At 44.5% G+C, this 26,593-nt stretch overlaps 2 protein-coding genes across 3 annotated transcripts in view; both read right to left on the bottom strand.

The window, feature by feature from the left end:
• The window catches only part of LOC129840246 (aryl hydrocarbon receptor-like), a 76,954-nt gene extending 63,286 nt beyond the window's left edge, over nt 1–13,668 (bottom strand). Inside the window, exons 1-3 of the mRNA XM_055907976.1 lie at nt 12,982–13,668; nt 12,215–12,235; nt 11,900–12,090 (exon numbers count right to left, since the gene is read on the bottom strand). Of these exons, the coding sequence (XP_055763951.1) occupies nt 11,900–12,090; nt 12,215–12,235; nt 12,982–13,022 (253 nt within the window). The 5' untranslated portion in view covers nt 13,023–13,668. The remainder of the gene's footprint in view (nt 1–11,899; nt 12,091–12,214; nt 12,236–12,981) is intronic.
• A 10,628-nt stretch (nt 13,669–24,296) lies between these two features.
• LOC129840218 (aryl hydrocarbon receptor-like) overlaps nt 24,297–26,593 on the bottom strand; it is an 81,841-nt gene continuing 79,544 nt past the window's right edge. For both annotated transcript variants that reach the window (XM_055907892.1, XM_055907891.1), the window contains exon 13: nt 24,297–26,443. In XM_055907892.1, the coding sequence (XP_055763867.1) occupies nt 26,336–26,443 (108 nt within the window). In that variant the 3' untranslated portion in view covers nt 24,297–26,335. The remainder of the gene's footprint in view (nt 26,444–26,593) is intronic.

Raw genomic sequence — 26,593 nt, forward strand, 5'->3', positions numbered from 1 at the left:
CTAAAACATCTCTTATCAGAAACAAGTTATCAACGATAGAGCGATCAGGTACACAGTAGGAATGGTCCTTGTGGACCAACAATCCCAGATACTTTTTCAACCTGTTTGAGAGACATTTAGAAACAATTTTGTATTCTGCGCACAGCAAAGCAACAGGTCTCCAATTTTTTATGAGAGCCAAATACCCCTTTTTTGGCAACAGTGAAAGCACCGCACGTTGACAGGATACAGGAAGAGAACCCTCATGAAAAGATTCACACACCACTTCATAAAAATCCTCCCCAATAGACACCCAAAAGTGCTTATAGAACTCAGATGGTAAACCATCAATGCCAGGGGCTCGGCCTGATGAGAGCTGCATAACTGCTGTGGACAGCTCTTGCAGTGTAATGTCAGAGTCCAAAGCGAATCTCTGCTCAGGGCCCAATTGAGGAAGACCGTGTAACAACTATTCAGTACACAGAGAGTCACAATCCTCCGCCTTATAGAGGGCAGAGTAGAAATCCACGGCATGTTGACGCATTTCACTGTCGTCCGTGTTCACCTTCCCATCAGGGAGACGAAGGCAGACCATCTGTTTACGTTGCAATGTCGACTGTCCTAGGTTTTAAAAAAGCTCTAGGAGCATCCATATCCTTGAGGGAAGCGAAACGAGACCTAATCAAGGCACCCTTCACTCTTTCATGCAGGAACGACCTCAGTTCATGTCTCTTGTCCTGTAAGTTCATGACTAGTCCAGTGTTGTTCTGAGTGAGCATCTTCAATTCAATAGATTTGATGTCCTGTTCAAGGGCCTTGATAGTCTCTTTAACTTCAATTCGAGACAGAGCAGTATACTGTTGACAAAATAATCGTATTTGGGCATTCCCAACCTCCCACCATTGTCTCAAGGACTCAAAATTCCCTTTTGTAACCCTCCATTTCCCCCAAAACAACAAAAACCTTTCACAAAACATGACATCATGTAACAATTTAACATTAAAATACCAGTAAGGTGATGACCTTCGTGGACAAGTGAATATCAACAGTAATAATATGATGATCAGAGAAACCCACAGGAGTAATGTCACACCTTCCAACCCTACTACAGTATTGCTCAGATACATACAACCTGTCTAACCTTGCTGCACTGACACGACCTTCATTAACTTTTAGCCATGTGTACTGCCTAACTTTTGCATTCCTTACTCTCCACACATCAGAAAGCTCAAACTCAGTTAATAGACCAGACAGACAGGTGGCTGACCGCAGGTGAGGCTCTTCAGCAGTGTGATCAACAGTAGAATCCACTGTACAGTTCCAGTCCCCCCCTAAAATCACACACCCCTCTTGGTCACACTGTCTTAAAGTTTCCTTTATTTGATCAAAAACAACAAGACGCTCTGTACCCTCATTAGGAGCATAAACATTCAAAAATAAAAAAACATAAGATCCACCTTGACCAATAAAACCCGACCCTTGACAATCTCTGTTGTAGATACCACAGTCACCCCTAAGCCTGAGGAAAAGAAAATGGCCACCCCAGCACTGAAATTAGTACCATGACTGAGTATATGCTGCCCCTCCCACCATATACCCCAGTCAACCTCATTAGCCTCATCACTATGTGTCTCCTGTAGGAAAACTACATTAAGCCTTTTCTGTTTTATTACTTCTAATACCCAAGCCCTCTTATTCCTGTCCCTTCCCCCATTAATATTGAGAGAGCCCACCCTTAGTACCTCCATATAGAAAAGAGAAAGGAAAAGCAGAAGAAACCACAGAGAAACCAAAGAGAAAAAAGACACCCTATGAAGCATGATCATCATCATTATTTAAACTTTCTCTCATTAACCTGACCACGTTTCCCACCACCTTTTGCTGCTGCAACAGCAGTAACACATTTCCTCAAGCGAAACCGCTTCTTCTCACTCAACTGGTCTAACCCCACCGTCTTCTGTAACATCACAGCTGACCTCACAAATTTATCAACATCAAAATAATCTGCAAATTTGACAGATTTCCCAAAAGTCTGATCCAGAAACCCATTTACCTCCTCCAGATCGTAAATTGAGTCCTCACCAGCTGCTATCATATCAAAAGAGATATCCATATCCTTCTCCTGATCCTCCTCAGCTGAGGCCACAGACCACTGACTCCCCTCTACCACATCCCTTTCAACACTCCCCACTTGCACCCCATCACTCGTACCAGGCATCTCCTCCACTACCTGGGAGACTAGCCCCACCTGAACCACATTATTCGTAGTGGGCATCTCCTCCACTACCTGGGAGCCTAGCTCCACATGAACCCCCTCCTGTACCCCATTACTCGTAGTGGGCATCTCCTCCACTACCTGGGAGTCTAGCTCCACATGAACCCCCTCCTGTACCCCATTACTCGTAGTGGGCATCTCCTCCACTACCTGGGAGCCTAGCTCCACATGAACCCCCTCCTGTACCCCATTACTCGTAGTGGGCATCTCCTCCACTACCTGGGAGCCTAGCTCCACATGAACCCCCTCCTGTACCCCATTACTCGTAGTGGGCATCTCCTCCACTACCTGGGAGCCTAGCTCCGCATGAACCCCCTCCTGTACCCCATTACTCGTAGTGGGCATTTCCTCCACTACCTGGGAGCCTAGCTCCACATGAACCCCCTCCTGTACCCCATTACTCGTAGTGGGCATCTCCTCCACTACCTGGGAGCCTAGCTCCACATGAACCCCCTCCTGTACAGCATTACTCGTAGTGGGCATCTCCTCCACTACCTGGGAGATTAGCTCCACATGAACCCCCTCCTGTACTCCATTACTCGTAGTGGGAATCTCCTCCACTACCTGGGAGCCTAGCTCCACATGAACCCTCTCCTGTACCCCATTACTCGTAGTGGGAATCTCCTCCACTACCTGGGAGCCTAGCTCCACATGAACCCCCTCCTGTACCCCATTACTCGTAGTGGGAATCTCCTCCACTACCTGGGAGCCTAGCTCCACATGAACCCTCTCCTGTACCCCATTACTCGTAGTGGGAATCTCCTCCACTACCTGGCAGCCTAGCTCCACATGAACCCTCTCCTGTACCCCATTACTCGTAGTGGGAATCTCCTCCACTACCTGGCAGCCTAGCTCCACATGAACCCCCTCCTGTACCCCATTACTCGTAGTGGGAATCTCCTTCACTACCTGGGAGCCTAGCTCCACATGAACCCCCTCCTGTACCCCATTACTCGTAGTGGGAATCTCCTCCACTACCTGGGAGTCTAGCTCCACATGAACCCCCTTCTGTACCCCATTACTCATAGTGGGAATCTCCTCCACTACCTGGGAGTCTAGCTCCACATGAACCCCCTCCTGTACCCCATTACTCATAGTGGGAATCTCCTCCACTACCTGGGAGTCTAGCTCCACATGAACCCCCTCCTGTACTCCATTACTCGTAGTGGGAATCTCCTCCACTACCTGGGAGCCTAGCTCCACATGAACCCCCTCCTGTACTCCATTACTCGTAGTGGGCATCTCCTCCACTACCTGGGAGATTAGCTCCACATGAACCCCCTCCTGTACCCCATTACTCGTAGTGGGAATCTCCTCCACTACCTGGGAGCCTAGCTCCACATGAACCCCCTTCTGTACCCCATTACTCGTAGTGGGAATCTCCTCCACTACCTGGGAGCCTAGCTCCACATGAACCCTCTCCTGTACCCCATTACTCGTAGTGGGAATCTCCTCCACTACCTGGGAGCCTAGCTCCACATGAACCCCCTCCTATACTCCATTACTCGTAGTGGGAATCTCCTTCACTACCTGGGAGCCTAGCTCCACATGAACCCCCTCCTGTACCCCATTACTCGTAGTGGGAATCTCCTCCACTACCTGGGAGTCTAGCTCCACATGAACCCCCCCCTGTACCCCATTACTCGTAGTGGGCATCTCCTCCACTACCTGGGAGCCTAGCTCCACATGAACCCCTTCCTGTACCCCATTACTCGTACTGGGAATCTCCTCCACTACCTGGGAGCCTAGTTCCACATGAACCCCCTCCTGTACCCCGTTACTCGTAGTGGGCATCTCCTCCACTACCTGGGAGATTAGCTCCACATGAACCCCCTCCTGTACCCCATTACTCATAGTGGGCATCTCCTCCACTACCTGGGAGCCTAGCTCCACATGAACCCCCTCCTGTACCCCATTACTCATAGTGGGCATCTCCTCCACTACCTGGGAGCCTAGCTCCAATTGAACCCCCTCCTGTACCCCAGCACTCGTACTGGACACCTCCTCACCAGTCTGAGGAACTGGCTCTTCAGATCCATCCTTACCTTCTACAACAGTATTTTTCTGCTGCATAACATTTCCCTCTAATACAAGTTGCAACTCTGTGCCCTCAACACGGATAACTTGTTCCTCAGCAACAGGTGCTTTTGGATGCTCAACCACTGTCGGCCCACCTCTTCCTACATCAGTGGGCCCAGGCGTTACGATGACCACCTGCGCCCCTCCTTCTGCCTTCTCCCTTTTCGGGCAAGCATTATCGCTTATGGCCAACATCCCCACACTCAAAACACCGTTGACTACCCGTACTAGCATAAGCCATATACAGTCTATTGTCATACTTGATTTTAAACGATAACTCTAAAGTCTGCTCCGGTGAGTCCAAAAACATAAACACCTGTCGCCGAAACGACATAACCTGTTTCAACGCCGGGTGTTTGCAACCCAACGGAACAACCTTAATTGAACTTGCAAACGTCCCAAAGCGCAATAACTTGCGCTCCAATAGCTCATTTGGAATAAACGGCGGTACATTTGAAATCGTTACCCTTGTTGACGGAGAAAAAAAGCGGCGTAACTTGAATAAACATTCCTTTAAGAAGTACGCCATGCTCAACCATACGATCTACAAGACGCTCTTCTTTAAGAAATACCACCACCACTTTATTAATCTGTGACACATAAGCAACATTCTCATATCCTACCTTCTCTCCTACGGCGACCAGAAACTCCTCCACCGTGACAGTAGCTTCAGTAACACACCTAAAGCCGTGCCCCATTCGGGCTGCCATCCCCGCCAAACTCAGGGTAATTTCGATACGAAAAACAAAATACTTAATTCTACCACAACAAAAATAAAAATAATAACCTTAATCATGCACAGAAGAAAACAAAAAATGCCACCAAGAAAGAGAAAACCGAAAGAAAGAATTCTGAATATCTAACTCTACACAACACACGCGCTCCTTCGCTCATACAATTCCCAAACACTCCCAGCATGCAGAGAGAGAGAGAGAGACAGAGACAGAGACAGAGACAGAGAGAGAGACAGAGAGAGAGAGACAGAGAGAGAGACAGAGACAGAGAGAGTGAAAGAGATAGACAGAGAGAGAGACAGAGACAGAGAGAGTGAAAGAGATAGACAGAGAGAGAGAGAGAGAGAGAGAGAGAGAGAGAGAGAGAGAGAGAGAGAGAGAGAGAGAGAGAGAGAGAGAGAGCGAGAGAGACTTAGGTCAGTTTCTTCTTCATCTACTGAATCTCATTATCTTGCCCTCTAATAGCACTGGGCACTACAGTAGGTTGAACCATGAGAAAATAGGTCAGTTGATGGGAAGGTACACTCTGGTAATCACACCAAAGTGACCTTTTAAGACCAATGTATTCCTGGCTGGCTACCTTGACATAGCAGCACAAGACTAGGCCTTTTGTGTCCACAAGGTTTGATTCTGATGTGCTGCTGGAGTTTTTTCTTCTTTTCCTTTTCAAAGGAATATATAAGTGGATTAACCCTGTTGTTTTTATTCCAAAACATGTTCATCCTCAAATGCTCCTTTTCAGCGTATTGTAATGACAGTAGGAATACATTGAAAAACAAAAGAGACACTTTATTTTGTGGCTCAGTTATGAGAAGACCCGTTTAACAATATTACACTTATAAAAGCTTTATTTCTTTAATATTCAAGCCCTGGAACTGAACTTTCTAGTGCGGTTTCTTTGTTAGTTTTTTGCTCTCTAGCCATCCACTTATTTTGGCTTTTTAACCAGTTTTACATAAATCTGTCTTGTTCTCTGGCTCCGTGTGGTTCCCAATGTCCTCATCCATCACTTTTCCAGTGGCTCTAGTCAATTCATCATGGACCAGTCATAAGCTCATTAGCACAGGGCCTCCTCTCTCATGCAAAATCACAGGGAGTTAATTTACCAAAATTATCTGGAACCATCATGGTTGAGACTCATTCAAATCAATCGAACCATGGAGGTAAAAAGACAAGGCAATCTGAGGCAAAACACACCCGATCTAGACGACAGATCTACTCTACTCCGGCCACGGAGGTTTAGCTATCGTTGTGACTCAACACAAAGCCAAGGCTGTGTCGTAAAGCTGTCTTAAGACAGTCAGGCACATTTGTAACCCACGTTGAGGGGGGAATCCATTCCTTTGTGAGCGAGACAACCGTGGCAGCGGTCTGCGGCAGGCCTTTACAACAGAGTGGATAGAGGAAACGTGGAGATACACTCAATTAAACAGAGCTTAGAGAGGAGGCAGGCACAGGCGGGGGTGACCGGGTTAGTGTGACGGCACGACGCAACCAGAAAATACAACAACACCATCCTCACCTCATCTCCTCTAGTTGGAGAGACATCGAAAAGGCGCACTGCTCTTTCTCTCAATCAAACGGTATGCTAACAAAAACCAGAAGCAGGTGGGCAAATTGAAACGGAACCACCGGCAGCAGAACGGAAACATGCAGAAGCTGTACCCAGTACGCAGATAAAATGCCAACAAAAAGGCCAAGAGTATGTTTAGACACCCCGTTTGAGACAATGTTTGAGAGAAAGTAGCAGGGTTACAGGGCTGTGAGGCAGAACACTTCCAGTGATTGAAATCAGCTGGACAGTGGTCACACACACACACACACACACACACACACACACACACACACACACACACACACACACACACACACACACACACACACACACACACACACACACACACACACACACACACAACACACACACACACACACACACACACACGCACGCACACACACACACACACACACACACACACTGTTACAATGATCTGCAGTCAGGGCCTAAATCATTTCCAGTTGTAGTCTTTGCTACAGTATAACACAATCTCAACCCCTCTTTCAAATGACTAAGAACATTCAATAAGGTGGGCACAACGGTTGATAAATGAGTTTCAAATATCTTCTATTTACTTAGTATATCCTCATGTCTCTGAGGTTGCTTGATGTATCATAGGCATCACTTCATCTGAAACATATTTGTAAATCTTATCTCATAATTTAATCTACCAATATCCAACTTTTAGGGCTCTATTTGAACAAACCTAACACAATGATTCATCTAAGTGCTGGCGGTAGCACTATAGGTTCTGAGGGGGTGTCAGAAATATTTCTTTGCTATTTTCACACCCGGAATTATGAGTACAATAGCTGGCGGTGGCGTGAAAGGGCCGGGTTTTGATGAATAAACAAGTTGTAGATGTGTCGAGGTCTTGGCCACTCACTGGCTTAATACTGCAGGGCTTTTGTCTCATGTTCTGTCGGTTATTGACGTCTTTGCGTTGATTCTGCTGGGAGCACGGAATATTCACGTCCTGGTCCATTGTGGATTGATACTACAGTTAAACGTTAAATAGCATAGGCTACAGTAACGAGTAATAGCAAAAAATAAACGCACACAAAAACGGTGTTTTCTCAATAGCCTATGTTTGGAGTGTTGGCAGCCAACATTGTTGTAATTGGCTTCAGGAGCCTACATGTCTTTACGCATTGCACTTCTCCTCAAAATAAAAAATACTAGGCTCCCGTTGAATTGTATTGTATGTGTGAGGCACGTTCTCAAATAGCAAGATATAGCCTAGGCCTACCGTTGATACTGCATTACAGGACTGAATAATTGAAATACGTTTGGAGGAGAGTGAAGTTGTTAACCCAATGAGAGGTGCTCTTTGGAGATGGGGATGGATACTGAACAAGTTCAATGAAGTATGGAGGTAGGCACACGTGTGCATGTTTTAGGATGTGCAGTATATTTTCAATTCAAGGCACTCTGACGAATGAAGCATTAAACACCTTTTACGGATGGGCTACTTTGCAAGGCTAGGGTAAAAAAGACACGACGCATCGCTGTGGAACCAGGCTTAGTAGCCTAGGCTTAGGGTAAGGGTAGCAGGGGGATTAATATGAAATGGAAAACAATCTTTTTTTTTTTTTTTTTAACACCACAATATTTCTAAATAGAATGAGGTCAGAGGCATGATATCTTAAATGGCTTCTCTCGTTCCATGGCACTGTGTACACACAGTGTACTAGCACATAGAGGCTGCTGCCTGCATACAGACTTGAAATCATTGGCCACTTTAATAAACGGAACACTAGTCACTTTAATAATGCCACTTCAATAATGTTTACATATCTTGCAGTACTCATTTCATATGTATATACTGTAATCTATACTATCTATTGCATCTTAGCCTATGCCACTCTGTCATTGCTCATCCATATATTTATATATTCCATTCCTTTACTTAGATTTGTGTGTGTTAGGTATTTGTTGTGGAATTGTTAGATATTACTTGTTAGATATTACTGCACAAGCATTTCGCTACACTCGCAATAACATCTGCTAACCATGTGTATGTGACCAATAAAATGTGATTTGATTTGACACTAAGGCCTAAATGTTTTTAAGCGTAACAATTCGCACGTCTATACAAAATACTAGGCTTTTGTCAATTGTAAGTGTCAAACGCACGTTAGTTTGCAATTTCGTCATCACTGGCACACTGGCATTTTCCAGCCCTAACGCGAGGTTCGGCAATTTACCTGTCTTAACATCAGCTCCCTTGCGTTGAGGCGGCAGGGGTGGCAATATTTCAGGTGTGTCCTTGAAAACAATTGTTTCCCCCCAATTTCATTTCATTTAATTAAAAACCAAACATAGCCTCCCCTCCCCTTAATCGAGACTGGTTTAACAGCATCGCATAGGTACTCATTTTATCCTGGCCATTATCCAGGTAACGTATGAATAAAGGGGTTTCAAATGGCCTACTGAGAGTGCTTTGAAATATTTTGTAGGTTTTTTCCCTCATACTTTTTCATTATTCACAATTCACCAACCTGCATACTTTGTTTCGCGTATTCAGTAGCCTATCCAGCCACATTATCAAAGAGCGCCCCTCATTCGATTACCAAAGACACGCTACTCCAAACTCTTCAGTCCTCCATATCAACTGCTGATATTTTTTTTTAAACGTGCCTCAAACATAGGCAATGATACAATTGACAGAGGCCTAGTATTTTGTATAGACGTGCGAATGTTATGCTTAAAAACATTTAGGCCTTAGTGTCAAATCAAATCAAATCTGGCGCTTAGCGCCAGAAAGAAATAGAGCCTTAGTGTGTGAACATTTCTTTGTAAACTGGTCTTTACACAATATTCAATTGTCACCATATGAATGATTTTCGACACTAAGCTGCACATCTGGAAACAGTTCAGCTGAGTTATGTAATAGCTTAACATTTACATTTGAGTCATTTATCAGACGCTTTTATCCAGAGGGACTTACAGCAGTGAGTGCATACATTTTCGTACTGGTCGCCCTGTGGGAATCGAACCCACAACTCTGACGTTGCAAGTGCCACGCTCCACCAACTGAGCCACACAAGACTATTACCATGACATTAGCAAAAACATGACCAAAAAAACTCAAATAAGTCAGGCTTTACGATCTGGCTTAATTGTTTCCATCCTTATGTGACCCATAACCCCACACCCACCCTTCCTGTCTCTCCCTCTCCCTCTCCCTCTCCCTTTCCCTCTCTCTCTCTCATGACTACTCCTTCTCTGTGACAAAAACCCTGTAAAGATTGCCCTATGTGTGCTCCAATGCCATTCTGAATATCTCCAATGGTCAGACTCATTAACAGTCTCTTTCAGACCCAGGGCACAGTGGAAAACCATTGAACTAATGATCTACCAATGTTAAATTATGTACAGTGCGAGGCTACTCTGTACCTCAGTCAACCACCCATTGGTCAAAACCTATAAAAAGAAAGCCACGTCACATTCCATTACCCAGAATCCTCAGCCATCCTACTGCATAGCACAAATGCTGTGATGACGTATTATTTGCCAGTTGAATCTAAAGAGCTATGGTGGCATGTTGCTAAACTTCCATTGAAAAATCACACAAGGTCTTCACTAAAAGCCTGTAAAACGTAACATAACTCATCTAATCCCTGCACATCAAATAGCATTTGTACTATTTTCACATGAATACGGGTTCATTGCAAAGGCTACACAAGAGTGGCATACCCATGTAGTACCCTTAGTTTGGGTGAAATGGTGCAAAATGGTGCCATCGAATGCAGGAAGACCCACAGCTATTTTCTGTAACTAGGTCGTATTGCTTTATTGCTTGATTCAAAACGTGTGATCAGATTTGTATTTTTCCTTCAAGTGTTACATCGCTTATGTTCATTTACACTGCTGCTGTTATAATGCAGTTATCGAATCTAACGTGTTCAATCCATTTAATGAAACACAGTTTCTCCCATTTACATGTAATCCATTGTTGATTTATAGTGTAACATAATGTATCATATATGTCATTGAGCAGTGACGTGCAGAGACGAGACATGTTCACACATGATCATATTGTGGATCACAGGAAAAGCGTCACGGAGGACTCAGGAGGACCCATCATACTCCATTACATTTAGCCCTTTCATTCTCTCCCCTCCTTTCCTTCTCTCCTCTTTCTTCCTCTCCTCCAGGTTATGTTAAGCAGTGTGGTGGATGGGAAGGAAGGAAGGGACTTCCTGGGAGTCTCTGCTCCTGGTATATTACATTCAAATAACTCCCTGTGGAGTCCTCTCCAATATTAACACTGTTACTGTCTCCACAGACACACGCGGATCCAAGCGCTAACCTCCAATCCTCCCGTCCACTTCCAAATAGACGGAGGGAACCTACGTGATGTTATTCAGTTATTCAGATGAAATCTCTTAAAACCATAAACGTTGGGTGGTAAGGTCCAGCAGTCATTGAGGTGAAACGTCTCCCACAATGTTTAAGCTTTGTTCCGGTGTGCCTTGAAGATAGTCCCATAAGCAATCTCAACCCTGCCCTTTCCTCCTATCCTCTCCTCTCCTCTCCTCTCCTCGTCAGCTATGCACTTTCCATTCCCCATGCAGCATCTTCCAACACAGCTCTTACCCACGGCAGAGTCGGGTCATGCCCACTGTTTCCATTCGACTCACCTCAACAACCATTTTAAAATCGACTGTCTAAAACAAACATTTTCCTCCCTCCGTTTTATAAATAATTTAAGCTCATTTCCTTTCAATTATGCATGATGCATCACCGCCACCAGAACTCAGCCCCTGCACTGCAGCATCACCCGAAGACAGGAAGGACGGTAAGGGTGTGATTCTTGACATAGAAAGTGGATAAAAATATGTTTTTGTATGTCATCGATTAGCTTATTGAGTAGGTCAGTACTGTCTTTAGATCATGTATGTGGTGTGTCTCGAGAAGAACATGTGAAAGGATACAGTGTTGCAACATTTCTTAGAAAGGCCTTGCCAAGATAACACTATTTTTTTAACACATTTAGAAGGAATTGGATAATACAATCTAATACATTATTTTCAGCACAAAGTCCAATTTCAAATAAATAATACCATATAATATTTAATAACTATATTTTATTTTATTTTAAGGAAATGTCAAAATAACTGCTCATATGTATGTCACTACAGTGCATATCCTAAACTTAAAACCTCCACACAGTTACCTGCAGCCAACACACACACACACACACACCACACCACACCACACCACACCACACCACACCACACCACACCACACCACACCACACACAATCACCTGAGAAGAAATTCTTGGTCCTCAGGTAGCTCACGCTGAGCCGTAAGATAGAGAGTTTATCCAAGCTGGACGTGACCTCTTCTGGGAAGGGCAGTAGACTGGCCAGACGGTCCAACTCAGAGTTCAGACGGTCCCGGTGTCGCTTTGATGGGTTAGACTTGGTCCCTTCAGATGGAGCTGTCTGTTTCTGTCTGAGCAGGAGAAGAGACATGGGATTTATTAGGGAATCACAGAGGAAATGATGAAGCCAGTAGGATAATTCTCTCAATGTTGATAAGAAGGTAAACAGTGGACATATTGCCACTCAGTACTCACTTTTGGTCTTTCACTTCGATGCTAAATGATAAAGCATATAATTAAATATTGGTATTAATAATAATAATATACGTTTAATAATAAATAATCACCAAATCAATAATAATAATAATAATAACAATTTGATTATAATAATGTTCTTATTTTCTTATAAGTTGACTTATTATTTTCGCTCATATTTAGCTTATTTTTTAACCAGTTATAGATAAGCAATAATAACATTGTAAATACAGTGTGAAAAAAATATTAATAGCCAAGTTACAAGTACTTGAACGTTTCACACGATACAATAATGGCACACTGAACTATGAAAAATACTGAAACGAAAAGAAATACAAAAGCCCCGAGAATGACGAGCACTGAGCGCCCTGCATCTGTGCCCGGAGCACTGGCATGGGTTCGTTTGGATTCGAATTGAATCATCTCTCTCCATCTGAATTGAACATCACGTCAACCATTTGACCTCATCATGATTAGGAGTCAAATTAAGTTATTGAGTTATTTTTATTTAGGACATTATGCATCATTATCCTGACACAATATACTATCTAGGATAAACATACTGCTTATAATGTATGCATATGCAAATATGTCTGCACCAAAGAATATTGAAGATATATACATGCTATTTGGATGGATCGTGAGTGACTATCATGTCATATAGCGTTGACTCATATATTATCAAATAATAGAAAATAATAACGTTATGGTGGGCCATTTTAGTTCATTGCGCAAGCCAATGCAACGTTCAAAAAACTCTCACTTACTCTCTGTGCACCGGTTTTCTTCTTTTCCGTCCAGCATACATGGTTGAGGCTTTACTGCGGTATAGCCGAATTATTCAATGTTAAGTGAAGACCGAGCCGACCTACATAAACCCGGTAATGGTTGTCTAATAACCCATCTACTCATCCCCAGGTCTTGTCCAGAAGGAACTCTGTTTTCAAGAATGGATCAAGCAATGCATCGATGAATCAGTCCTCTTGTCCTACATCAATGACGTTGATGTTTGTCAGGCGGTTCAAATAATTACGCCTGCAAACAAATACTGACAACGATTGTATAAATGCTATTGCATGCAACTAAACGCCGTATCACAATGACATACAGTTTTCCAACAAATAAGCAATGCTAAATTGACATTGGTCAAAAAGTGGCAGCAGCAAGTGCGTCCCTTCCGCGGTGTTTAACCGGTGCGTAAAATGCTGTTGACATCCGATATTAAATGCCATCCTCGTCATGCAAAGTCCATGTCATCATTCGTTTCGATACAAAGTTAACATTAGTGGAGAAAAATAGAGGAGGAAATAATAACGACATTGAAATATGTGGCAGTTCTTTCGCTAACGCATCTTTGCAAATATCCTCTTGAGGCACGAGCAGCTAAAGCGCGCTCTCAACCTGAGCCCACAATCCCCCTCACAACCCAGTTAGTCCGGGGTACACGCATTGGAATGGACTGACCAGGCAACCAGCACAGATTTGTGGAAGAGCGCGCAAGGATCAGAGGTGGAGGCGCGCGAAACAGAGGCCTTGAGTTAGAGGGCGCGCGCAAGGATTAGGCCTCAGGTTAGAGGGCACGTGCAATTAACAGAAATAGGATAAGCACAAGGGTCCATTTGGTCACTGGCACAACTTGTCAACTATTTGTAAAGTTGGTTGGCTATTAGGCTATGCAATTATATATTTAGTGAAGTTGGAAAACCTTTCAGAAGGATATTTATCTTGATTTGCTCATTTTGGTTATGCCTTTCTATTACTAAAATAACCATGAGGACCTTTCCTCAGGTGAGAAAAGGAAAGTTCAAAACCTTCCAAAAACATTTATTTATTTATTTCATGTCATTTTCTCCAGAGCTAAAGAAAAAGAAGTTACGATTGAATAGCACCACTTTTCTTTCTTCCTGTTTCAGTCCAGAATTACAATAAAGTGAGTTTTGTGCAAACATTATATTATCTCTCTTTTGTGTAAAACCGGAAGGCTTGTGGTAATGTTATGTGAGTATGCTCCCTCTAGTGACCAAAATGAATATGACATAAAAACGTTTCATAAGTGGCTGGGGCAAACTACTACTTCTACATTTACAGATAACATAACATGGCATAAAGTAACATAGCATAACGTAACATAACATAGCATAACATAACATACATCTTTGAAAAACGTATGTCTTTACAGATAAAATAATTATTGGAAAGAAATATTCCAACTGCTCCCTCTCCTCCTATCCTGTGGGAATCATGAGGGCCCTCAGGCATACCTGAGAGGACAGATACTACCATTCACCTCTAGGGTGAAAATGAGTCATGTAAGCATCTGGAAAATGTAGAATCTGAAATATATATTTTTAAAACTTTTCCTGAAGTCACTAAAACTGCCCAAGCTATCGGAGACAGATAAGAATTTATTAGCCTGCCCAAGCTATCGGAGACAGATAAGAATTTATTAGCCTGCCCAAGCTATCGGAGACAGATAAGAATTTATTAGCCTGCCCAAGCTATCGGAGACAGATAAGAATTTATTAGCCTGCCCAAGCTATCGGACACAGATAAGAATTTATTAGCCTGCCAAAGCTATTGGAGACAGATAAGAATTTATTAGCCTGCCCAAGCTATCGGAGACAGATAAGAATTTATTAGCCTGCCCAAGCTATCGGAGACAGATAAGAATTTATTAGCCTGCCAAAGCTATTGGAGACAGATAAGAATTTATTAGCCTGCCCAAGCTATCGGAGACAGATTAGAATTTATTAGCCTGCCAAAGCTATTGGAGACAGATAAGAATTTATTAGCCTGCCCAAGCTATCGGAGACAGATAAGAATTTATTAGCCTGCCCAAGCTATCGGACACAGATAAGAATTTATTAGCCTGCCAAAGCTATTGGAGACAGATAAGAATTTATTAGCCTGCCCAAGCTATCGGAGACAGATAAGAATTTATTAGCCTGCCCAAGCTATCGGACACAGATAAGAATTTATTAGCCTGCCAAAGCTATTGGAGACAGATAAGAATTTATTAGCCAATTAACAAAGGGGAAATACTGAGGGCACTCATGAGACTTCAGTCAGGACAAGCCCCAGGACTAGACGGTTTCACTGTAGAATTTTACCCCAAAATTCAACAACAATTAATAGATGCATTCATGGAAATGCATCAACATATTATTGACAAGGGTGTGTTGGCTCCAACTCTACAAGAGGCCTTGATTTCATTGATCTGTAAACCGGAAAAACACCACATTATGCCGTCTTCTTATCACACAATCTCATTCATTAATGTTAATCTGAAATCGATTGCTAAAGCCAGCGCATTCAGGCTGCAAGGGTACCTACGAACATTGATTAACAATGACCAGGGTTCATTAAAGATAGAATGTCAACTAATAACTTAAGGCGCCTTTTTCATATCTTATCCGAAGTAAGACAGTCAGATGAACACGTAGTTGAAGTATGACTTGATGCAGAGAAAGACTTTGATTGTGTTGAATGGGAGTATGTCTTAAAGGTTTTGGAGCATTTACATTCTGGTGCATATTTCAGCAATTGTGTTAAGCTTTTATATGACACACCAAAAACCAGAGTGAACATGAATGAAATGGTGACTGCTCTGCTTCCCTATTGGTCGTATTACGAGACAAGGGTGTCCTCTTTCCCCCATGCTGTTTGCCTTGGTTTTGGAACCACTGTCTCAAAAGATTCGAGAGAACTCTTGCATCACAGGATTTTCAGTGGGAGATATAGTGCACAAGATTTCTTTGTACGCTGATGATATCTTAGTATTTCTCACAAAACCAGACACATCACTGCGGGCCCTGTTGAATGTGATTGATTCTTTCAGTACATTCTCTGGTTATAAAATTAACTGGTCTAAGAGTGAGGTCCTTCCGATATCTAAAGCACAGATTAGACCACTATTTCACTGGTTTAATGAGAATAACCCTCCTACATGGACTCGGATTGAAGGGCATATTATAAAAGTACAAGACACAGTATGTAATATGTTCCATATTGCTTTACGACCAAGTAGTCAATCTGTAAAGGTATGGAATGATGTTCATCGATATACGGGGCAGGACACTTATTTGTCCCCGTATATCCCAATTACACTCAATACTACACTTACAACAGGCCTGAAAGACCAAGCTTATACTTTTGACTCATCTGTCAATAGAACACTTTTCCAAGAGTCTTGATGATCATCCAGGTGCTTTTTGGAAAACTTGAGTCAACTTTTTGGATGGGTCCCATTATGTCTGGTGAAAACCAAAAACTGCATTCCACACTAAGAACCTCATACCAATGGTCAACCATGGTGGTGGTAAGTGTGATGGTTTGGGGGTGCTTTGTTGCCCCAGCACCTGGACAACTTGCCTTAATAGAAGGAACCATGAATTATGTTCTGTATCAGAGAATTATACAGGAGAATGTCAGCCCATCCGTCTGTGAATTGATGCTGAAGCGCAGCTGGGTCATGCAACATGACAACGATCCAAAACACACAATCAAGTCTACATGAAAATGGTTAAAAAGCAACACATTTGAAGATTTGGAATGGCCAAGGCAAAGTCCAGACCTTATCCCAATTGAGATGTTGTGGCAGGACTTGAAACGAGCAGTTCATGCTTGAAAACCCACAAATGTCGCTAAGTTAAAGCAGTTCCGCATGCAAGAGTGGGCCAAACTTCCCCCACAGCGATGTGAGAGACTGATCAACAACTACAGGAAGCTGATAATATTCAGTATCAAAAATATACAAACATAGAGCAAATCAGAAGGGGGCAAATAATTTTTCACGGAACTGTAGCTTATTAACAGAATATTCCTGTCACGACTTCCGCCGAAGTTGGCTCCCCTGCCTGTTGGGCGGTGCTCGGCGGTCGTCGTCACCGTCCTACTAGCCGCCACCGATCCCTTTTTCGTTTGTCTGTTTGTTTTGTCTTATTAGTTTCACCTGTGTTTCTGTTGTTTTCGGTTAATGAGCTTCCCTATATTTAGTAGGTAGACCCGCCCTTGTTTTGTACGGGATTGTCTTTATTTTGTTACGTGTGTGCATTGTAGGCTGAGGTGGATTTTCTTTCTTACACTTGACACCCTGTGGTTTTTGGGTTGTCACGTTGTATGTCCGCGCCCTGTATTGTTGGGCTTATATTTTCTGTGTGCCTTAGTAAAGAGCACTATACCCTAGTGGAACTCTCTCTGCGTCTGATTCCTGCACCCACCTAGTCCCGCGTGACAATTCCAAATGTACCACAAAAGGGTGAAAAATAAACGGGAGAGGGATCTTGGGACCCAGATAACAGAAGATCAATGGTCTGAAAGGAATGAGCAATCCCAGAGAGTTTACATTAACACAAGATACAAGCTTTGTCAGTACAAATTCATTCATAGAGCTTATCTTACACCTGAAATGAATGAACCTCTTGTCCCCACACTGCCCTCGCTCTAAAACAGACAGGTTCTCTATTACACAGGACATGGGCCTGCTCTGAACTTGGTAGCTGGAGATTGAAAGTATTTTACACGAGGTCCTTCATAGGGAAGTACATCTAACTTCCATGATGACGATCCTTGGTCTTCTATTTACGATTTACAACTCACCTCTCAGAGAATTAAGAATGTGTTTGGCTTAGCTATGACTGAGGCCAAAAGATGTATAACTTTTAAGTGGAACCATGAGGATCCTCCCAATATCACTCAATGGATTAATGAGGTCAGCCACTAGAAAAAAGAACACATGATATGCAAGGTATCCCACAGTCCTTTCATAAAACTTGGGATTCCTGGATAGAATACATTATAACATTTGATCATTGTTGGGTGTATGGTGTGTGATTCGAGGTAACATCTTGAACAGAGTACCCCAACAGGTGGCATGCGGATGGTTTTATTTGGTCTCCCAAGTTTTCTGAGCAAAAAAAATGTCATTTGAAATCTGTTCCCAAGTATTCCCACGGAAAATAGAGAGACTGTATGTATGTATGTATGTATGTATACTGTATGTGATTGTAAACAAATAATAATAATTAATAATAATTTATTGGATTCAAATAGCACTTTTCAACCAACTGAGGCACTCAAAGCACTTTACATAACACGGGGAAATTGGTAGCATGATGCATGGCGACTATTTTTGTGCCAGACCGCTCACCACACATCAGCTATCAGGTGAAGAGGGTGAGGAGTGATGTATGCCCATTAGGAATGAGGGGGGTGATTAGGTGGCCATGATGGAATGTGGCCAGGTTGGGAATTTAACATTGACACCGGGCTGAATAACCCTATTCTTACAATAAGCGGCATGGGATTTTGAATTACCAGAGTCAGGACACCCATTTTAACATCCCATCCGAAAGACGGCTGTCACATCTGCTCCTGCTCCTCCCCTCCGGCGTACAACGTTGACAGAGTACTAACCACCGGTCTTGGGATTCATCAGTACACACACCTGGCACTCATCATTACGCACACCCGTGTGCGTAATGATCATAATCATTATGATTCACACCTGGACTCCATTACCTTCATAATTTCCCCCCCTTTATATGTCACTCTTCCAGTTTTATTCACCAGTTGGTATTGTTCTTGTGTATTGGCGTTCTGCCTTATGTTAGTGTCGTGTTCTTGGTTTTGTTGTTTTATTAAAATGTTTCACCTGCTTCCGACTCACCTCCCCATCATCACAGAGTACCAACTCAAAATATGGAAGCAGCAGGATAACCGGACATCTCCCAGACGATCAATAAACAAGGTGACCTTCTTCGTCAACACCATGACCAGCTAGCTCAACTGGGGATGGCCATGGAAGAGGTTCTCCGCAGTCTTCAAGGTCTCAACAGCGGAGGATATTCTAGAGCCAGTCTACACAACGAGTCAGCACACCAGCCCATTCAGCAACCCGCTCAGGTCAGCGATGCCCGTCTATCCCTCCTGGAGAAATATGAAGGGACACCATCCAAATGCCGTGTCTTCCTCCTTCAGTGCTCCCTCTATTTCGCACATCAGATGGGAGCTCCCACCACCGAGAGGTTTAAGGTTGCCACGGTTATTTCTCTGCTGACTGGGCACGCATTGGAATGGGCTACGGCTGTCTGGGAGGGATGAGAGGAGAAGCTTGAGTCTTATGAGTGGTTCATGACTGTATTTTCAATCATCCCGCGGAGGGCAGAGAGGGAGGTGAGCGTCCGCTTCAGCTCCAGCAGGGGAATCAGACGGCTGCTGAGTATGCGCTTACCGTCCGGACAGTAGCAACTTCCAGTGGATGGAATGAGCCAGCGCTCAGCACGTTATTTAGAAGAGGTCTGCGCGAGGAGGTCCAGACGGAACTGGCCTGCCGAGGTGACAACCTTACCCTGGACGCACTCATTGCGATGGCCATCCGTCTGAATAACCTCCTCCGGGAGCGTCGACATCTACATCACTTCTCTCCCTCCTTCGGCTAGTGTTTGGGATCGGAGCCTGAACCCATGGAGGTAGGGGTCACACGCCTTCCCACGGCGGAACAACGCATGCGGATGCTGCTGGGGCTCTGTCTGTACTGTGGCCAGGGAGGGCACAAGTGCCAGCTGTGTCCGTTATTTCAGAATCCAGGATCCACTAGAGCAGAGGGACGGTCACGTGATGTTACATCCCCTGGACCAGGAGTGAGTATTACATCTACTGCTCTGCCTGTTAAACTCTTTTTAGTACCCATCACTCTGGCTGACTGTCCCTCGTGCCCTGTGTCTACAGCTTTAGTGGATTCTGAAGCAGTGGGGAACTTTATGGATCAGACCCTTGCCTCCTCTCTCAATATTACTACCTACCCACTCTCCTCTCCTTTTCCGGTTCAAGGTCTCGACTGTCGGCCTCAATGATCCGGAACCATCACACACATCACCCAACCACTCACCCACTCAACCACTCACCGTGGAGCCCAATCACCAGGAAAACATCCCCTTCATCACCAGTTCACAAGATCATCCTCGGCCTACCTTGGCTTCAGCGCCATAACCCTACCATCTCATGGTCGAGGATAAGAATCACCGACTGGTCACCTGAATGCCGGAAAACCTACTTTCCTGTCCCCTGTGGTTCCATGTCAGTTGAGAGTCCTGTGGTTGCCCCCCAGTCCAACATCCCGGAGGAATATCAGGATCTAAGGGAGGTATTCTCCAAGACCCGCACTACCTGTCTCACTCCTCATTGCCCCTGGGACTGTGCCATTGACCTGTTTTCTGGTGCTACACCGGCACAGACACATCTACCCTCTGTCAGTGGCTGAGACCCAGGCCATGGAGGACTACATTCAAGAGGCACTCCAACAGGGTTTCATCCGCAGCTCCACGTCCCCTGCGTCGGCTGGTTTCTTCTTCGTGGCCAAGGAGGGAGGATTACGCCCTTGTATCGATTACCATGGACTCATTGACATCACCACAAAGTATCGTTACCCTCTCCCGCTGGTGCCGTCAGCCATCGACCAGGTCCGCGGGGCCCGGTTCTTCACCAAACTGGACCTGCGGAGTGCCTACAATCTCATTCGCATCCGGAAGGGGGATGAGTGGAAGACGGCAATCAGCACAATGTCTGGTCACTACGAGTACTTGGTTATGCCCTTTGGCTTAGCCAATTCTTCGTTAGTGTTCCAGGCATTCGTCAATGAGGTGTTCAGGGACATGCTCGGACGTCAGTTGATTGTGTACATCGATGACATCCTGATCTTCTCGACCAACCTGGAGGATCACATCACTCGCATTTGAGCAGTCCTGGAACGCCTCTTGGCTAACCACCTGTTCGTCAACGTGAAGTGCCAATTCCACCAGAGGGCTGTCTCCTTCTTGGGCTACCAAATCAGCCCGCAGGGAGTGAGGATGGAGGACAAGAAGGTAGATGCGGTAAGGTCATGGCCAGTCCCAACCACCACCAAGGGGTTACAACGGTTTTTGGGGTTTGCCAACTTTTACCGCCACTTCATCAGGAACTTTAGCGACGTCGCCGCACCTCTCACCTCCCTCCTCAAGGGTGGGCCTCGTAGGTTGGTTTGGTCTCCAGCAGCCGACGAGGCCTTTCGTCTCCTCAAGGGGCGCTTCACCTTGCTAAAACCCCCAGATCCCACGCTACCTTTTGTGGTTGAGGTAGATGCATCGGAGGTGGGTGTGGGGGCAGTTTTGTCACAAAGACAGGGGGACCCACTAAAATTGTATCCTTGTGCTTTCTTCTCCAAGAAACTGTCCCCCGTAGAGAGGAATTACGACGTTGGCAATCGTGAGCTCTTGGCGGTGAAGTTGGCATTAGAGGAGTGGAGACACTGGCTGGAAGGTGCCAAGGAACCATTTGTCATCCTCACTGACTATCGGAACCTTGAGTACATATGGACAGCGAGGAGACTGAATTTGTGCCAAGCCAGGTGGGCCCTCTTCTTCACCAGGTTTGACTTCATGCTGACCTATCACCCAGGTTCTAAGAACATCAAGGCCGATGTCCTGTACCGTATCTACGATTTGGGAGAGGCTCCTGTCCAGAAGGCACCCATAATCCCATCCTCCTGAGTCGTGGGTCCAGTGGTTTGGGACGTAGATGTGGACATCCGCCAGGCTCTAGAGAGGGAGCCCGCACACTGGAATTGTCCTCCCATGCGCATCTACGTTCCCACAGGGATAAGGGATCGGCTGCTGACCTGGGCACACACAGCTGTCGTCGCTGGCCATCCAGGTATTTCTCGCACCATCCATTCATCACTGAGAAATACTGGTGACCCACCTTGGTGCAAGATGTTACGTGGTATGTCAACTCCTGTACTGTGTGTGCTCAAACCAAGTCCCCCCCAGAATGCTCCAGCAAGGAAGCTCCTGCCGCTTCCCGTGCCTCAGCGACCTTGGTCCCATCTATCCAGTGACTTTGTTACTGATCTTCCCCCTTCTGATGGTTTCACCACCATTCTGGTGGTAGTGGATAGATTCTCCAAGTCATGTCGGTTAATCCCTCTTCCTGGTCTTCCCACTGCTCTCCACTGGTCGCTGAGGCACTCTTCCAGCAGGTCTTCCGGCATTATGGTCTTCCGGAGGACATCGTCTCGGACCGTGGCCCCATATTCACATCCCGAGTATGGAGGGCCTTCCTGGAGAAGCTCTGGCTCACGGTTAGTCTCACATCTGGGTATTGGCCTCAGTCTACCAGGCAGGTGGAGAGGATGAATCAGGAGCTGGGGAGGTTCACGAGGAGTCACTGTCAGGACCGGCAGGGTGAGTAGACACGTTTTCTTCCTTGAGGAGAGTACACCCAGAACTCTCTACTGGGTTGACCCTTCCAGTCTGTGTTCGGTTTCCAGCCGGCCCTGGCCCCATGGACCCTGGGCCAGACCGCGGCTCCTGCCGTAGATGAGTGGTTCCGGCACGTTTAGGAGGTGTGGAACAATGCGCATGTGAGACTCCAGTGTGCCGTCCATCGTCAGAAGGAGCAGGCAGTCGTCACTACAGTGAGACCCCTGTGTTCCATTCTGGGGATCGCGTCTGGCTCTCTATCAAGAACCTCCCACTCTGCCTACCCTGCAAGAAACTGAGCCCCCGGTTTGTGGGGCCGTTCAAGGTACTCCGGAGGGTCAACGAGGTGACATACAGGTTATAATTACCCAGTCACTACTGTATCTCACCCTATTTTCATTTCTCCCTTCAAAGGCCAGTGGTTCCTAGTCCCTTAGCTGATGCTGTCCCCCACGACACACCTCCACCCCACCTGGACATCGAGGGGAGCTCAGCGTACGCAGTCAGATCCCTACTGGACTCCTGTCATCGTGGGGGTCGGCTCCTGTATCTGCTGGACTGGGAGGGGTATGGCGGTGTTGGTGAGGAGGAGGACATTCTGGACCCTAACATCTGTGATTTCCACCTTCGCCGCCTGGACCAACCCGCTCCTTGTCCTCGGGTCGTCCCCCTCATCGACGTCATCCTGCAGCTGGAGCCGCACGTCAGAGGGGGGTACTGTCACGTCTGTTCCTCCCCTCCGGTGTACGACGTCGCCAGAGTACTAACCACCGGTCCTGGGATTCATCAGTATGCACACCTGGCACTCATCATTGCGCGCACCTGTGAATCATTATGATTATTATGACTCCATTTCCTTCCCTTTTTATATGTCACTCACCAGTAGGTATTGCTCTTGTGTATAAGCGTTCTGCTTTATGTTAGTGTCGTGTTCTTGGTTTTGTTGTTTTAAAACGTTGCACCTGCTTCCAACTCACCGCCCCATCATTACAACGGATGTGTTGTTCCCAAATGTAATCAAGGTTTGAAATTATGTTTTAGTCAAATACTATATATTTTTAGGCTTCTTGCGATCAATTTGCAGTCTAAAAATATATTTGTTCTGGCCACCCGACCATCCCCTCAAGAAAGAATTGGCCCGCAGCTGAATCTAGTTGATGATCCCTGATCTAGAACAATGTGCTGCTATATTCAAGTGTATCACGTTGGCATAAAGGGTCGGGAGACAGGCGCAGGAATGCGTAATAGTTTTTTTTATTAGACCCAAATTACGGCGTGCCGTGTAAAGGCACAGGGACGAAGACCAAACACGTATACAACACACAGGGTTGAAACCCAAACAAAAGAGCGAGGAGTATCTCAAATAAATTTCACAAGCGCACAATGATTAACACACAGGATGAGACCCGCAATCATCTGCGCAATCCACAATGGCACGAAAACCAAAACACACAGCACAGGTACTCACACAAATCAACAGAAATAGTAACAATAATCGACAGGACACTGGTAAACCAAGGACACACTTATACAATTACTAATCACTGGGAATAGGGGCCAGGTGTGAGTAATGAATGTTCCGGAGGGATCCGTGACAGTGTTATGGTATGGTATACTACATACAGTATGTGTGATATATCTATACGTTGTATGTTTTTGTTTATTTAATTTTAAATGTATATTTATTTGCTCTGCTGATAAAATTGTATAATTGAACGTCACATTAAACATTTATTGGATATTGTGAAAACCAATAAATAAATCTCACCAGGTCAAATTCCAGTTACATGTACTGTACATGTACTCGTCGAATAAAAGTGATTCTGATAAGAACAGACAAACCTGTGTAAAGTCATTAAACCTCTTTAATGTGGAGATGAAATATAACAATTGAGACGTAAGCGCCATGGCTGATACATTGTTAGAGGCAGAAAAACAACAAAAGCCACAAGGTGTATATTTATAAATACTGTTCTGAGGAAACAGGTCAAAAAATGTTTTACAGACATGAACTGTTCTGTGTGCAGAAAACACATGTATAAAATAGTGTACAATAATAGATGTCAATGTTATGAAGGCCAAATTACTTAAAAATACAAATGAAAAATAGTATGTACACATTGTACTGCATATAGAAAGGCGCCTTGGCCTCAGTGCAATAGTTATAGTGCCTACATTGTGCAGAAGCATACAGACAAGAATACTGAATACTATACTTTAATATGGACTCTTACGGTGTTCATTATAGGTTCTGTATTTTTGTACGATTTTTGAAAGCACCCGATCCCCCATTGAATAATCCACATTGAATTGGATCATTGATCATTCTGAAACTGTAGCTGCCAATACTATATTACTTCCCTGTAGAACTGCAGGGCAATAAAATAATTCATCAAGGAAATGAAAGTAAAGTGAAAGATATTCCCACATAGGCATAGGAGAGAGCATATCAACAATGCTGTTTGAACAGTGGCTCTACTTTTTCTTTTCAAATTGACGGGTGATTATACGCTTTTACATGATTGGTTAATCGGTTTCCCATCTGCATATTTATGCACATGAGGCACTTAAAACTATCTGATGCATTTCGGCATGAATACTTTACCAAGAAACCTCCCCTTCTTGGGTGTTTTCTATCAATAGAAGCACAACAGAAGCAAATAAAACTGCAGGTGCACAGGAATCCCACTGGGCACAGACATCAATTCAACGTTTATTCCAAGTTGGTTCAACATGATTTCATTGAAATGAGTTGGAAACAACATTTATTCAACCAGTTTGTGCCCAGTGGGACACTTCACAAAATAACAGAAAAGACAAAAATGGCTCAATTACATATTTATAGTTTTGGTTAAATGCTTATAAAAATACAAAATATGTTGTTTTTTTTGTCGTTGTCGTCATTACATTCTGATTAGCATATCTTGTTGTAATAATGGGATATATCAAAATGGAGCAACTGTTTTTCAATTTTCATTCAGGCCATTGAAGTATTATGATTGCTGGGGAATCGTTTTTTTCCCCTCCGTATCAAAATAAGCAGTTGATACAGTTTAAACTGTATATCATCTATACATACATATTGTACAGTACGTCATGATATCCATCCTGTCCATAATATCGTATGCCTACATATTTAGCATTTTCCAAATGCAAATGCTCTTCTTTTTGCCCTTATGGCCATACTGTAGTCAATTTACCAGGCATCGACTATCTCACCTTTCCTTTAGGAATTTGGCTAGATCCTATATGTTCAAATGCATTTAGGGATAAAAAAAAAAAAAACTTAAAAGTAATCCCAGGAATCTCATTCAACGTCTTCTCTCTTTTTCCCTATTACTGCTTACTTCATCATCTTCCGTCTTTCCTTTCCAAAATCTTCTGGCAATTCTTTAACATCGGAGGCACAAAGAGGCACAATTCAAAACAACCAATAAATATATTCTCTTTCCTCCACATCGACCAGACGTGACTGTATGTCCAAAATGGCACTCAATTCCCTATATAGTGCATTACTTTTGACCAGGGCATGCCCACCCAAGGAGAAAGCAAGTCAAGGAGGAGCTCGTGACGGCCACTGGAGCTTCTGTCTTCTGTCTGGTTGCAGAAGAAAAATAAGCCACACGACCCTCTGGTCCAAACGCCTTGCATCTTGCATCCAAACATACCATTTGAGACGCATAGAAGAGAAATGAAGGAAGCCATCTTGGCCAGTCTCCTTGGTGAAGTAAGACATGGTGGTGGTAGAATCCCCAAAGGCACCTGGCTGTGTGAGTCTGTATGTGTCCATGTATCTGCTTGTTTAGCAAAGAGGGCTACTCATCAGTATCTCAACAAATTCCATTCAGCCGCGGAAAAGGCGGGTTCTCCCTCCTTGTAGAACCTTCTAGAAGTCGGAACAGTTGGTTTGGTTGTTCTCTGAGAAGTATGTGGTTCCGTTGGGCAGGGGCGGGAACTGGAACGATATGTTTTCCTCCATTGGACAGTTTGTGACCTGGATGGTAAATAATGGACCAAGTTAGCCGCAACAGATCAGAAAGACAAGGGGACGATGTAACGCATGCAACCCACCGCAAACGGTGCTTGTTTGAGTGCTTTTAAAATCCTCATTATACCCGTCTCAAAGAAACCACCAGCAATGGAC

The sequence above is a fragment of the Salvelinus fontinalis genome, chromosome 41 (genome assembly GCF_029448725.1).
Source record: "Salvelinus fontinalis isolate EN_2023a chromosome 41, ASM2944872v1, whole genome shotgun sequence".
NCBI lineage: Eukaryota > Metazoa > Chordata > Actinopteri > Salmoniformes > Salmonidae > Salvelinus > Salvelinus fontinalis.